Source organism: Silene latifolia, chromosome 3 (genome assembly GCF_048544455.1).
Source record: "Silene latifolia isolate original U9 population chromosome 3, ASM4854445v1, whole genome shotgun sequence".
NCBI lineage: Eukaryota > Viridiplantae > Streptophyta > Magnoliopsida > Caryophyllales > Caryophyllaceae > Silene > Silene latifolia.
In genome coordinates this window covers 126,524,999-126,541,123 of record NC_133528.1, presented here as the reverse complement: position 1 = coordinate 126,541,123, position 16,125 = coordinate 126,524,999, and the positions used below count along the sequence as shown (strand labels likewise).

Genomic DNA, 16,125 nt, shown 5'->3' with positions numbered 1-16,125 from the left:
ATTAGGGTAAACACTTATTAGAAAACTATTTCCTAATTGATACAAATTTGAAAATTTGAAAATATAGACAATCCACACTCCACTAAATTATGTGCTTCTACTTGCATACATAGCGTAATGGTAAACAATTGAGAGTTGAGAAAATCTACACGGCCACGCACATTAAAATATATGTGTATTTTTTGTTTTGTAAATCATAATTATTGGCGGCTACGTTTCTATATAATATATATAAATTGATTTAGGTGATCTTGTTGCACACTTAAGTCCATATTTTAAAGAAAAGCTTCAGTTTCTTCCACTGTATAACATGCAGAAGTAGCCCGGGTCGCTTCTCGTCTTGAGTTAATCTTAAATCTAGAGCTCTATGAAGACGGCGATATCCATCACAAACTTGTGACGGATACCATTTTCTCTCACAAAATACCCATGAAAGGTGAGTGGGAAGCACATGGGGGTGCCCCATCTTGTCCCCTCTCCCTTTTTTTGAGAAGTCTTCAGCTTGTGACGGGATTAGCCCGTCACAAACAAGACGCTTTGTTTTAAAAAATATCAATAATTTCTACATGTATAATTATATGAAAAGTAATTATTTCCATTCACAAACCAGATGCAATGTATTCACGTCAACATGTTTTGTCTTAGAAAATACTTTGTAGTTCCTCTCACGATGACGATTGCAAATTGATCCTACAAAATACAAAGAAAACAAAAGCAAAACAAAGTCATTAGAAAACATTAATGAAGAAAGAACTATGCTATAATAGATACAGTATAATAAGGAATAACTCTTAATTACTTGAATAAAATAATAAATCATGTATAAAATATACAAAAGTCGGAACACAAATATTTGTTTGAGTTTGACTGCTATAACAATCAACGGGTATTTATAGTTGATAGAGGATCCTCAATCTTCTTGGTATACAATATCAATGAGGACTCCTATACGATCTATTATTATGGGTCGTTATTATATTACTATATCTTTTGTTTGTTTTATTAAGTGTTTTAATAGGCATAAAACTACTATAGATTGTCTAGATGCTTCTACATAAAACCCTTTTCCAAAACCTATCCCATCTTAAAGTCTACAACTAAATCCGTAATCTACATATATTATATATTAATTAATGCAATGTAATTTCAGAATTATTTATGTGTAGGTAGTTCAGAAAAGGTGGATTCTCTACATATATTATATATTAATTAATGTAATGTAATTTCAGAATTATTTATGTGTAGGTAGTTCAGAAAAGGTGGATTCTCTATAATCGCTCGAAAAAAGCTTCCTTTATTAATATATATATATATATATATAGAGAGGCCGGATCCGGTGAGGCACCTCATTATGGCGAGGCGGACGGCCTCACCAAATTCCTAGATTACACGCCCTTTATTACATCAAACAAAACCCAAACCCCACCCGACGCTCCCCTTACTCTTACTAACACAGTAACACTCGTTCCAAAAAAAAAAAAAAAAAATAATAATAAAAAAAAAAAAATCGTTCAAAAAAAAAACACAGTAACACTGATACATCGACTCTCTCATCACCAACGCCCACCGCCATCCGATGACGACGTTTGATCGACAGCGACGAGGTCTTTTTCTTGTTTGATTGATGTATGTTTTCTTAAATTCCTAACCCTAATTTTTTCTATTTTGTTTTTTATGTGTTCTTCTGAATCTGTGATTGGATTTTTGCTTAGAAAGCTTTAGAATGTTTGTTGTTGTTGTAAATTTTGCTTGCTGCTTTGGGTAATAACCCTGTTGATCCGGAAAAACCAACGTACATAGTTTGATTCAGAATTTGGGACAAATCATATTTATATGAAATCAGGGGCTTTGTTGGCTTTACTCTTGAAACCGAAATTGTGACATTAATAAGACTAGTAACAGAATCATATTCAACCCAACATTGTATTGTCTGACCATCTTTCATTGTCAAGTTAACGGTGGTCGAATTTTCGATGGTATACGCAGCAGTAACTGAAGCATTCGAAACCAAGCTATTTAAATCAATCCCAATATGATTATCATTTATATCACCAAACTCGAAATCCTGAACTGTATCAAACTCCACAGCAAACACATGGTTGGTTAAATTTCCGATATCAGCTGCACTAAAAAGACCTAAGTATTGACTAGGCAAGGCTTTTTTGGAGAGGTCTAGTGTAGGGGAAATGACAAATGCCATGCCATGTCCTCCTAGCTTTTGAAATTCTGGAACGGTGCCGAAAGTGAAGGATGTAGAAAACGGGAGAACAGAGGCATTTGGGGAGTTTTTGAATTTGATTGGGGTGGAATAAAAGGCATGTCCCATTTCACGTTGAGTTGTGTTGGTTAATTGTATGAATTTGTTATGGTTTAGTAGTTTTGCTGAATCTTTCAAGGTTATTGTGTTACCTGCTGTACTAAAATCATTGTAGATGAATTGAGTTAGTTGTGCATGTGTACTAAAAAAGTTTAGTACAAGGTAGAATAATGGAGATAAGATGATTTTGAGGAAATTTGGCATGATGATGATGATTTGGGTTGTAAAATTATTGGGCAGTGATTAGAGAAATTGAGTACTCCAAGCTATAAATAAATATAAGAATATAATAATGTGGCTTATTAAGTAAGTCTAGTGAGAGCACTGAGCACACAAAGTTAAGTAAAAGGTAATATTGTGAAACGTGGTCATAAATGGTTGAAATCACCTATTTTGCTCTTGTTCTTATTTTGTGAATCCTAGACCTTGTTTTGTGAATCCTAGGACTTGTTTTGTGAATCTCATACCTTATTCAGTGAATCTGAGAGCTTGTTTTGTGAAACTTTGTCATCATAAGTGGTTAAAATCACCTTTTTTGCTCTTTTCCTTATTTGGTGAATCTCAGACCTTATTTTGTGAATCTCATACCTCATTCTGTGAATCTTAAGACTTGTTTTGTGAAACTTGATCATCATAAGTGGTTAAAATTACCTATTTTGCTCTTTTCTTTATTAGGTGAATCTCAGACTTTGTTTTGTGAATCTCAGACCTTGTTCAGTGAATCTTAGAGCTTATTTTGTGAAACTTGGTCATCATAAGTGGTTAAAATCACGTTTTTTGCTCTTTTCCTTATTTGGTGAATCTCAGACCTTATTTTGTGAATCTCATACCTTATTCAGTGAATCTTAAGGCTTGTTTTGTGAAACTTGATCATCATAAGTGGTTAAAATCACCTATTTTGCTCTTTTCTTTATTTGGTGAATCTCAGACTTTGTTTTGTGAATCTCAGACCTTGTTCAGTGAATCTTAGAGGTTGTTTTGTGAAACTTGGTCATCATAAGTGGTTAAAATCACGTTTTTTGCTCTTTTCCTTATTTGGTGAATCCCATACCTTATTTTGTGAATCTCATACCTTATTCAGTGAATCTTAAGGCTTATTTTGTGAAACTTGATCATCATAAGTGGTTAAAATAACCTATTTTGCTCTTTTCTTTATTAGGTGAATCTCGGACTTTGTTTTGTGAATCTCGGACCTTGTTCGATGAATCTTAGAGCTTATTTTGTGAAACTTGGTCATCATAAGTGGTTAAAATCACGTTTTTGCTCTTTTCCTTATTTGGTGAATCTCAGACCTTATTTTGTGAATCTCATACCTTATTCAGTGAATCTTAAGGCTTGTTTTGTGAAACTTGATCATCATAAGTGGTTAAAATAACCTATTTTGCTCTTTTCTTTATTAGGTGAATCTCAGACTTTGTTTTGTGAATCTCAGACCTTGTTTAGTGAATCTTAGAGCTTGTCTTGTGAAACTTGGTCATCATAAGTGGTAAGGACTAGAGCACACCTCGAGAATCAATTTCTTCAGTCGTTCCTCTAATGGCAGGGGGAGTAGAGATAAGGGAACAACTCACATGATGAAAACTAGTGGAATGATTTAATTATTTTAAAACCAATTAGCTCAAATGGCAGAGCGTTGTGCAATGCACAAGGTGTGGGTTCGATTCCCATGTTGGTTATTGACTGCTACCGTTACTTCAAAGCCTAATTGGTATTTCTCTAGTGGACTTTTGGGTTTTGGCATTTTCTGGCATTTTGTGAACTTCTACCTTATTTTGTAAATCTAAGAACTGGTTGAGTGACTGTTGACGTACATTGGCATTAACAAAGTAAATAAAAATCATATATTTATATTTGTTCATCTATATGAGACTCGAACTCACATCTTGTGCTATAGCACAATGCTCTACCTTTTGAGCTAATAGATGATATAAGTCAAAAAAAAAAATTATGTATTAACAAATAACAAACCTATCGAAACACTAGTGATTTGATGTACATGTGAAAACATAACTTTGTAAACATTTTCAATAACACAAGAAACAAAAATAATCACAAATAAAGTTGAACCTGCTAATTTTGTGAATCATTGATCTAATTTTGTGAATCGTGAATCCATGACCTAATTCTGTGAACCTTGTATATGAAGTTGTGAATCTTGGACCTAATTTTGTGAACCTTTTCCGAAGTAGATCTCTTTCCTTCTCTAGTAGATCCACTTAAACCTTTAGCTCATTGCTCAGTACTAGTAGATAATGTTTTACTGACTAAAAAAACACACATATTTCGTCACCATGAAGGGTTTAGCGATCAACAATCACGGAATTGCCTAAAATTCTCCCAGTAGCTAAGAAATATATGTCGATTCAATATTCCCTCCATTCGTTGCATTTCAATATGTTAAATCGTTTATTCAAAGTTTTCCTGAAATATTGTGGACACACGTATTGAAATGGGACGAATAGAAGCAGTAGAATAATCCGACACATAACTATTGCTCCACAAAGGACGACATACTCATCATAAGCTAGCATAAAATATTAAACGATCTTATTCATTGAAAAATGACGAGGTATACCGAATTCTAATCCGATTGGTGCTAGGTTCAGCACCCAAAATGTTCTGCCTCCTATGCCATATAGTTCTCAAATGAACTGCATCACTCCACTGATACCGAGGTCTACTAAGTTTCCGGCGAAGTCATTTTGGCCAATGTAGATCGTGTATAGGGCTTTGCCGAATATACTTAGAGGAAGAAGTGGGTTGGATACTAGACAAAATTTTTTTACGTCTAATTAGTAACACATTCAGTGTGGTAATTAATAACAATAACGAAGGAAATTGACAGTTTATAGTATGCAACTATCCGTAGTGATCAATGTAAAAAACAATAGCGATAGCAAAACAAATTTTGATCGAAGCGACTCTTACCATTGTTGTGAGTCGAGTGATATTGGAGTTCAATGCCTTAAACCGGAATTCCTTCATTTGATTTAGCTGAATATCAAGAGAGAAAGGGCTGACACCAGTGACAAACAAGGAACTAGTTGGTAGCCTCACTGTGGATTGACACACCAATAAATTTTCGACCAGATTTAACATCTACATATAAGAGACACCGAGTGTCGTATGCTAAACAAGGATTATCTCTTGTGCCTCCATAGTGAGGTTGAGTGTCCCAAAATTCCTCACGCAACCTGTTGAGTTGTACTCTAATAATAGGTTCGTTGTGCGCCCATGGCTTTGGCTTGCGGATCCTCGGCCTATTACCTGTCGAGGAAGAAAAGACTAAAGAGCATTAGCTTCAAACAATGACTGTTAAACAATAGCATATACAAGTATAATAGTGTCGCATGTGATTTATTCATTACTGCACAATTGCAGGTAGGTTTTGTTGAAAATTTTAGTGCTTTATAGAATGACAAAATCATCAAGAAAAGAGCATTGGCTCATGCCTTTACTTCTACAATGATGGTGTAGACATCACGAAATTTTGAATTTTCATAAAATAAAATTCCGCTAAATTATGGAGTATTATTTTCCTATGATAAACAAACTCTAAGAAACAGTAAATAAAAGTGCCATTAACGGCAGTTACCAGAATATTAGGCGACAGTTATGTCTTTTTCTGATCCTTGAAGCATATGCCCTAGAGATCCTATGTCTAGACTATTCAACAGATTGCCAAAAAAGGAATACAAAAGTTGAAACAAGTAGAGCGTGATTCACGACCTGATGCGTGATTCATGACCAAGAATACACAAACAAACATCAAACCACCAATCCCGAAAATAGAATGAATCAAACCATTCTTTCAAATATATGGAAATGAGCACTTTCCGCTACTTTGTCTTCCTGACCCCAAGAAACTAAATCTGACAACTCATTGCTCATCTATCAATGGCCTTAGAGTGAAGATCTCGTGATCACGCCTCACATTGCATACTTATTTATAAAGACGTTTAATGTTTTTCCATAAATTGATCCTCATATAATTAATCAAACATATACAAGAAACAGCTCATTCTGTCTAAATTTGACATGAAGTATCTAGGAGTAGTACAATATTAATTAACTTAAATCTCGTTTAGCAATTCACCTTAGAGCATCATGAGTAAAATTCCGATGTTTCTCGTTTTAACAGTCGAAAACACTGTACTTATTCATTCTTAAAACAAACATTAGCATGCACAAAAATAATCAGCATTTCAAATTCGTTCAACGAGTAATGTGAACATCTCGAAGTAAGTGATGAGTCGGATTAACAATCATACATTCCTCTTCCAACTAAATTAACTTGAATCACTAATTAATGGTGTTAGAATTACCAAAGATGGACAAATTCGGCAGCATCTCAAATACAAAAACAAGAATCAGAAGAAACAATTATAATGGAAATCATTCTCCTAATCACCGTTTTATCAATCTATTCAGCAAATTTTCGTAATACTGAAAATCTATAACATTGAACATATTAATTATGCTTCAAATTTGAAGCGAAAATGAAATGAAAAGCAATAATCATCACAACGAACAAAATATCGATCCATGAATACGCCAGAAAACTAACAAATATCAAATTTATGCGATAATAAGCAATGAAAGTAATTGAGCGAAAATTTAATTATCAAATTAAATAAGTTGATCGAAAGTTAGTGTGATGGATACGGAATGAAATCGGGATGAATCTAAATGAAAATTAGTTGATCAAAATTACTTAACTTTCGGATGATAATGGAGTTCGAAAAGCTCGGTGATAATGGTGGACTAAACTCAAATGAGAAATGGCGTCGAAAAATCAACAAGACGGGTCAAGAGAGGGAAAGTGAACGGAGTAAATGCGACGGAGTAAATGAATGAGTATTTTGGGGAAATCAGTAGTTTGTTGGGTTATATAAAGGGACACGTGTCAACATCCGAGACATTTGTAGTTTTTAATCCGATGGTTTAGAATGAGTCCAAATTACCACCCCTAAGAAGGGTGCCTCACATGATTCAATCTCTCTCTCTCTCTCTCTCTCTCTCTATATATATATATATATATATATATATATATATATATATATATATATATATATATATATATATATATATATATATATATATATATATATATATATATATATAATCTACTTATATTAGGATATAAAACTAATTAAATTTGTTTTGTTTTTAAGAAATCTACTCTTTTTTTTTTAGAAATCTACTCTTGTTAGGATAATTTATTTTATTTTTCTTTAAATTATACTCCCTCCACTTTCCTATTTTCACCCCATTTTCCCTTTTTACCAAATTATCTATTTTCACCCCATTTCTCTTCTTTCCTTATTTGGACTACATTTTTCATTCTTTAATCATTCTTTTCACCCCACTTACATATCTACTAGTTTAGATCCCGCGCAATAAATGTGCGGTATTTATAAAGTTTTTATTTTGTATTACTTAATAATGCTAAATTAAAACCTCATTAATTTTTAATATTTCATGTCATTATATTTTGATATGGAAAAAAAATTGAACTGTAAAGTGTTCCGGGTGTAATTCCAGAGCAAGTATTGTTACCACCCGTGGCTTGTAGAATGATGCCTTGAGTTGGATTCTCCTTTGGTCTTAATCGTTCCTCTCGGCCTCTCCTGCAACAATGAACGAACTGAGGGCTTGGCTTTGTGCCAAGCGTACTCACTCCGACGCCCAAGTCAGTAAACTTAAATGTATAAGTTGTATGCTAATTGGCTAGGAATATATTATAGAGAGATAAGGAAGATTATCCCAGATGAATAGTGTATTTAGGTCAAGTTATGTATTTCTGGATTGGATGGGATCCTTTCCTCAATGAAGGTTGAGGAGTATTTATAGACTTCACCTTTTGTCACGTAGTGGCCAAGTGGCCAAGTGGCTAGCGGTGGAAAGATCGATCTACCCCTCGGCCGAGGGACCTATGGCTGGCCGGCGGCGCCGGTGACCCGCCGCCGAGGGGTCTTGGATATGAGTACGCGGATATGTGTCCCGGTGGCAGGTTGTCATGCCGGGACCCAGTGTGGCAGCCGATGGGCGGCATCGGCTAGGGTTGTCTAAGTCGTTGACTTGTCAGGACATCTTTGACCTTGCTCAATATGTTGACTTGGTCGGTCGGTGCGGTGCGAATATGCCCCATCAATTTGCCCCCGCCGTAGTCTATGCCGTGGTATGGGCTTCGATGTACGTCTGAGCGTATATTCGGCGCAAGTAGTTTGTAGAAAATTTTCCTGCATCGGCTTCTTCTGCGGCGGCTTCTTCCGCTCTGCCTAGTCTTTCTTAGGCCGTACCATATCCCCCCTCCACATGGATGTGTATTGGGCATCCGATGTGGAAAATAAAGGGACGCTGGCCGAGACCGGGGTTGAGACTGCCGGTTATTTATGATTGCCTCCGGCCGGCGGTGTCTGGCTTGGTCGATCATGTGGCCGGCGGAGAGCAGATGCATGGGAATTTGTTGAGGAAGGTGAATAGGCGGAGAGATTTGAATAGGCGTGTTGAAGACGTTTGGTCACTGTTGCATTGATTGACACAACTGTTGCAACGATTGACATCCCGTGGTTGCATGTCCGACACGTGTCCGCACGCCGATTGGTTGACGCTTCATGGGCATTTCTTTGATTGGTCTGCTTCATGGGATTTTCCCTATAAATAGGGCAATTGCTCCGAAAAATTGGCCACCAATTTCATTCTCCAAAATTTCCTTCTCTCTAAACTTCCAAGGGTTTCTTTGTCTTCTAATTTCCAGAGTTGTTACTCCGGCGAGCGTTTTCTTCAAGGTAAACAAACAAACTTTCCAATTTTTAATTTTGTAAGTTCATTGTAAACATGTCTTCTCGCGACGCCGGCCTAGTAAGCCGGGCCCTAGGTCTCCTTCTCCCGAAGTCGATCCTCGGATTCTGGAGGAATGGGAGGATGATTCTGATGTCGATGATGACGCGGACGATTTTGGTGATGATGCGGAGGAGGCTCGTCCTAACACCGTGAGGCGGTACGTTATGGATCACGGCCTCGCCTGTAAGGCACGCGTTGACCGAGTTTGGACCCATAAGTTGGCCAGCTCTTCCGGTGAGAAATTTTTCGAGGGCCACTTCTTCTTCGGCAGGGGATACAAGATTGTTATCCCTGAGGAGGGCCAAGCCGTCTGTTGCCCCCCACCGGGCCACACTGGCGTATATATGCGACATTTGGAGTATGGGCTCCGGTTTCCGCTGAATGGGTATGTTGTGGCCATCCTTAAGGCCATGAACGTTGCCGTTGCCCAATTGCACCCGTTGGCTATGAGGACCATAATCGGGTTTGTCTGGCTTTGTCTCTTCAAGGGGGAGGCCCCGACGGTGAACTTGTTTCGCCGACTTCATTACCTCCAGCCGTCACTCTCTGGCCGCGCCGGGTGGTTCAGTGTGCACACGGAGAAGGGTTATGTCTCTGCTGACAAACTTTCCTCTTGCAAGGGCTGGCAGGGTCGGTGGGTGTACGTTAAGGTGCTTGGATGACTATCCGCCGCCTCGCTCTTTTCAAATCAAGTTAACTTGCGGTGTGAGACTAAGGCGGAGCATGATAGATGGGTCTCCCGGAAGAAACTCAAAATGGATGCTGGCAGGGTTCTTCTCTCGGAGGACGAGAGGCTGGCAATGATGGTGTAGACATCACGAAAATTTGAATTTTCATAAAATAAAATTCCGCTAAATTATGGAGTATTATTTTCCTATGATAAACAAACTCTAAGAAACAGTAAATAAAAGTGCCATTAACGGCAGTTACCAGAATATTAGGCGACAGTTATGTCTTTTTCTGATCCTTGAAGCATATGCCCTAGAGATCCTATGTCTAGACTATTCAACAGATTGCCAAAAAAGGAATACAAAAGTTGAAACAAGTAGAGCGTGATTCACGACCTGATGCGTGATTCATGACCAAGAATACACAAACAAACATCAAATCACCAATCCCGAAAATAGAATGAATCAAACCATTCTTTCAAATATATGGAAATGAGCACTTTCCGCTACTTTGTCTTCCTGACCCCAAGAAACTAAATCTGACAACTCATTGCTCATCTATCAATGGCCTTAGAGTGAAGATCTCGTGATCACGCCTCACATTGCATACTTATTTATAAAGACGTTTAATGTTTTTCCATAAATTGATCCTCATATAATTAATCAAACATATACAAGAAACAACTCATTCTGTCTAAATTTGACATGAAGTATCTAGGAGTAGTACAATATTAATTAACTTAAATCTCGTTTAGCAATTCACCTTAGAGCATCATGAGTAAAATTCCGATGTTTCTCGTTTTAACAGTCGAAAACACTGTACTTATTCATTCTTAAAACAAACATTAGCATGCACAAAAATAATCAGCATTTCAAATTCGTTCAACGAGTAATGTGAACATCTCGAAGTAAGTGATGAGTCGGATTAACAATCATACATTCCTCTTCCAACTAAATTAACTTGAATCACTAATTAATGGTGTTAGAATTACCAAAGATGGACAAATTCGGCAGCATCTCAAATACAAAAACAAGAATCAGAAGAAACAATTATAATGGAAATCATTCTCCTAATCACCGTTTTATCAATCTATTCAGCAAATTTTCGTAATACTGAAAATCTATAACATTGAACATATTAATTATGCTTCAAATTTGAAGCGAAAATGAAATGAAAAGCAATAATCATCACAACGAACAAAATATCGATCCATGAATACGCCAGAAAACTAACAAATATCAAATTTATGCGATAATAAGCAATGAAAGTAATTGAGCGAAAATTTAATTATCAAATTAAATAAGTTGATCGAAAGTTAGTGTGATGGATACGGAATGAAATCGGGATGAATCTAAATGAAAATTAGTTGATCAAAATTACTTAACTTTCGGATGATAATGGAGGTCGAAAAGCTCGGTGATAATGGTGGACTAAACTCGGCGAGAAATGGCGTCGAAATGGGTCAAGACGGGTGAAGAGAGGGAAAGTGAACGGAGTAAATGCGACGGAGTAAATGAATGAGTATTTTGGGGAAATCGAGTTTGTTGGGTTATATAAAGGGACACGTGTCAACATCCGAGACATTTGTAGTTTTTAATCCGATGGTTTAGAATGAGTCCACTTACTCACCCTAAGAAGGGTGCCTCACATGATTCAATCTCTCTCTCTCTCTCTCTCTCTCTCTCTCTCTCTCTCTCTCTCTCTCTCTCTCTCTCTCTCTCTCTCTATATATATATATATATATATATATATATATATATATATATATATATATATATATATATAAATCTACTTATATTAGGATATAAAACTAATTAAATTTGTTTTGTTTTTAAGAAATCTACTCTTTTTTTTTAGAAATCTACTCTTGTTAGGATAATTTATTTTATTTTTCTTTAAATTATACTCCCTCCACTTTCCTATTTTCACCCCATTTTCCCTTTTTACCAAATTATCTATTTTCACCCCATTTCTCTTCTTTCCTTATTTGGACTACATTTTTCATTCTTTAATCATTCTTTTCACCCCACTTACATATCTACTAGTTTAGATCCCGCGCAATAAATGTGCGGTATTTATAAAGTTTTTATTTTGTATTACTTAATAATGCTAAATTAAAACCTCATTAATTTTTAATATTTCATGTCATTATATTTTGATATGGAAAAAAATTGAACTGTAAAGTTATTCAAGAAAATTGAGTAAATTTAAACTGTAAAATAATAGTGGTATCTCATTAATTGTTCATTTTTCTCGTTATTGCATTTTGTTTTGGGAAAAAAAATTAAAACAGAAACGTAATCAAAGAGAATTGAGTAATGTGCTGAATTGTATTTTTTATACCACAAAGCTGATAATTCCAATTTTATAAATTATCTCAATTTTTTTGTCATGAAAGTAATCAAAACGATTTAGAGTTTTGTTAATACAAAGTATGAGTCAAGTCATTCTTAAATAATAGCATCAATAAAAGATTTAATATTTTTTAGTTTTATATTATATATATTTTAGTTAAAATATTATAGTATAGTGTTTGGTGAAAATTATATAATTTGATAAAAAGATTAGTTTTAATGAAATACATTATAATTACTAATTGCTTTATTTAGTGAAAACAATTACGAGTAAATAAATAGCTTCCTTATTTAAAAAGATGTTTTTTGGAGGGAAAATTTATGAATTCACCTATTCTTTTAGTAAATAGAAGATTATTACTTTTTCATTCTTTAATCATTCTTTTTACCCCATTTATAACTCTTTTATTACCTTTTTATTTTTTAATAATTTTTCTTAATATGCGTGTAGAAAGAAATGGGGTGAACAAAAAAAAGTGGAGGGAGTAGGATTTCTAAAAAAGTTGGATTCTCTAATATCGCTCGAAAAGTTTCTGCTTTATATATATGTATTGATTGTAAACATTTTTATTAATACCCCATTTTATTGTACCATTTGTCCATTATTAGTAATTAGTCTCCCAAATAAATTTATTGAAAGACTAACCCTCAAAAGACCTAGGTAGTCAAGTGTAAGCCTCTCCCATAGCAATGGTCTATCAAGTTCAACCGTTCAAGTCTCCTTAAGAGCAATCTTGTGGAGTATTTATGACCTGAGGCTATGGCTCCTAGAGTTCGAGCGTATCACTCTAGGATGATTTACCTGATATACGTAGTTTACAAGCTAATTGCATAAATCCAAGAATTTATCCAATGGCGCACTATAGATAACGGCGGCGGGTTCCTCGGCAGCCTAACAAAAAAAACAAGAAAACAAAAGAGGGAGGAGTGAATAGAGACGCATAACGGTCCAAAGTGAAGAATTTCACCACACCCCCTCGCCCACAATCCACACCATACAGCTCACTGATTAACTAACTCACAATCAACTAATCAAAGCATAAACCCAGAACAAAAATGGCGGAATCATCCTTGTTCAAAGAAACTCAATCCCCCCAACAAAAACCCTACAACAATTCTCAATTCCCTCTTATTCTAACCCCAACCCACAACATAAATGATATTTCCAGTTTCACAGATGCAATTAAATCCCACAAACAATGGCTAATTTCCCGCCTAATTTCCTCTGGCGCAATTCTATTCCGTGGGCTTCAAGTTTCCTCTGCTAACGAATTCAACGACGTCGTTGAGGCGTTTGGGTTCGATGAACTTCCTTATGTCGGTGGTGCTGCTCCTAGGAGTAACGTTGTTGGTCGTGTTTTTACTGCTAATGAATCTCCTCCTGATCAGAAAATCCCTTTTCACCATGAAATGGCCCAGGTTCCATTATTAATATTTGTGTAAAACCGTCTTTTTACTTATGTTATGTCTGATGAAGACGCGTAATGTAACCATTTTTAGATAAAAAGTTAGCAGAATAATTTTCTAAGCTATAACAATTTGTCACTAAAATGGTCACATTTTGTCGTTAAAATGGTGACATTTGGCCCGTCTACAGCTTGTGACGATAAGTGTCCGTCTTCAATGATAATTGGTGAAAGTTCTATTATCTTGTTAAGTTGATTATGGGCGACTTTTGCACCAAGGACCTTTTAAACATGCTATTAGAGCAACTAGTGTTAGTGTATATATGAAAGAAAACTATTTATGTGGGAGCATAAACATTTGTGTATGACGGTCTTTCAATAGTGTTTGTGTGATTGAAATTAGATATTGATTGAATGAAAATGGTACGTGACAGGTTCCAGAGTTTCCATCCAAATTGTTTTTCTTTTGTGAAGTAGAGCCAAAGAGTGGAGGAGAAACTCCTATTGTTCTTAGCCATATTATATATCAAAGGATGAAAGAAAAACACCCGGAATTTGTTCAACAACTTGAAGACCATGGCTTGATCTATACTCGAGTTTTAGGTGAAGGTGACAATCCTGAATCTCCTATTGGTCGCGGGTGGAAATCCACATTCTTGACTGATGATAAGAGTGTTGCCGAGTTAAGGTCTGCACTTTTGTGATTCGTTACAACTATTTTCATATAATCATATTCAAACATTTGCATCTATTCTACACTATTGCCTAAGGTTGATGTCATTTGACCACTAAAGTCAAATGCGGACAATATAAACGAGATGGAGAGAGCCGGGAGATCCACTGGTCCATATCCGTGATTGAGTGACTTGTTCTTTCCCCCTGTAATAATTGGCTAGCTATTAGGGTCAATGAGAGGTGCTACTTGGTTCATACCCCATCGGCATCAAAAGCGTCCTCGTGGCTCACTTTACACTAAGATAGTAATATACTCCGTAGCCTGTCAGAAACGAGATTTCTAAATCTTAGTCTAACCTAATCAACCAAGCCTTGACCCTTTTGTCGGAATCAGTTAATGATGACTTAGCTCCGTCATTAGAGTATATTTAGCTGATTAATATGAGGAAGCTTCCTAGCATATGATAGAAGCTAGCATTGGATTTAACGCCGAACTTGGGTAATCTTGCAAAGCAACATTTTTATGATGTTGCTGCGTATCTCAGAAAGCCTCTGCATCAGAGTAATACCTTTTGAGGTCAAAGATATGTCCCAACTTCAAACACATTAGAAAGGTGCTCAACATGCTAGTTTCTTAATTTTAAAGTTTATCGCTTTAACAGTGCTCAAATGCTCCCTGTTACTGTAATACCTGTTTCCCTTGTTTGCTGATTAAGAATGGGCGAGTTGGGAATGGTTAAGTTGAACTTGGAGTTGGTGCATACCCTGTATTAATGGAGTTTTGATTTTCAACCGAGGGTATAAATCACAGATTTATCAGATATAGGGTATAAATTAGAACTTATTGAATATAAATAACTGTCTGAGCAGCTGAAACCCTGTGGTAGTTGTTGGTAAACGTGTTATTTAGATCGGGTTCATGTTGGTCCATTTCGTGTAAATTAGGCACTCCAGGTCTGGTCATTAATTTCAAGTACATCCAGTGTGAGTCGGGTCATATCGGGTGAGTGGTCTAACCTGACAGTTAAGGATTTTGTGGTTGGTTATGTAGATAAATGGCATAAATCTAACTGTAGTCTCAACTTAGCCACTTCGGGTGATTTTCACATTGGGTGATTTCAGATCAAAACTGACCGATAGTTGTCTAACATGGGCCAACTACGTGTTGAGTTAGGTTAGAGCAGATTACTCTATTTTGGTCTAACTCGGATTGTGTTATTCAACTGAAGTTAGCTTGGTCAAGTCTACTTACGCACACTTCTTAACCTTTTCTTTTTCCTCTCAGGGCGGCCAAGCTAGGAATGAAGTTAGAATGGTTGGAAAATGGGGTGAAAACAATAATGGGTCCAATCCCAGGCGTCAAATTTGACAAAAGTAGACAGTGCAAGGTGTGGTTCAACAGTATGGTGGCTGCTTACACAGGTTGGAAAGATGAACTAAATGATCCTGTAAAAGCAGTTACCTTTGGTGATGGAAGACCATTGCCAGGTAACATTGTTTACGACTGCCTGAATATCCTCGATGAAGAAAGTGTTGCAATTCCTTGGAAAAAAGGCGATGTTCTACTTATTGATAACTGGGCTGTTCTTCATTCTCGGAGATCTTTTGAACCCCCACGACGGGTCTTAGCTTCTCTTTGCAAGTAGTTGTGTAATTGTTTCCACCATGTTTATCGGTTCTATTATTGTATATTAAGGCATTAAAGCATTTGTGATTGTACAATGGTGCTGATGGTTACATTGGATATAAATAAACTGCATCTTATAAATGGCAGCGATTTTAATCCTAAAAGCTCTAATGCCGAAAATTCCTGGTTATTGCCTCATATTATTTCTCATTGTTGCTTCGGAACACTTTC

At 36.1% G+C, this 16,125-nt stretch overlaps 2 protein-coding genes across 2 annotated transcripts; one reads left to right on the top strand and one right to left on the bottom strand.

The window, feature by feature from the left end:
* Window positions 1–1,708: 1,708 nt before the first annotated feature.
* On the bottom strand, window positions 1,709–2,326 carry LOC141649637 (L-type lectin-domain containing receptor kinase S.4-like). Its single transcript, XM_074458322.1, has one exon. The coding sequence runs from the start codon at window positions 2,324–2,326 to the stop codon at window positions 1,709–1,711; it is 618 nt and encodes a 205-aa protein (XP_074314423.1).
* Window positions 2,327–13,127: 10,801 nt separating this feature from the next.
* On the top strand, window positions 13,128–16,074 carry LOC141647990 (clavaminate synthase-like protein At3g21360). Its single transcript, XM_074456396.1, has 3 exons — window positions 13,128–13,605; window positions 14,027–14,280; window positions 15,553–16,074. The coding sequence occupies exons 1-3, from the start codon at window positions 13,243–13,245 to the stop codon at window positions 15,911–15,913; spliced, it is 978 nt and encodes a 325-aa protein (XP_074312497.1). The 5' UTR covers window positions 13,128–13,242; the 3' UTR covers window positions 15,914–16,074.
* The last annotated feature ends 51 nt before the right edge of the window (window positions 16,075–16,125 follow it).

What these genes read in the sequence shown, in the direction of transcription:
- LOC141649637 (XM_074458322.1), bottom strand. Translation starts at nt 2,326, where the DNA reads ATGGGACATGCCTTTTATTCCACCCCAATCAAATTCAAAAACTCCCCA.
- LOC141647990 (XM_074456396.1), top strand. Translation starts at nt 13,243, where the DNA reads ATGGCGGAATCATCCTTGTTCAAAGAAACTCAATCCCCCCAACAAAAA. An exon ending in TTCACCATGAAATGGCCCAG is followed by an intron (nt 13,606 to 14,026) that starts GTTCCATTATTA and finishes GGTACGTGACAG; the next exon opens with GTTCCAGAGTTTCCATCCAA. An exon ending in AAGAGTGTTGCCGAGTTAAG is followed by an intron (nt 14,281 to 15,552) that starts GTCTGCACTTTT and finishes TTTTCCTCTCAG; the next exon opens with GGCGGCCAAGCTAGGAATGA.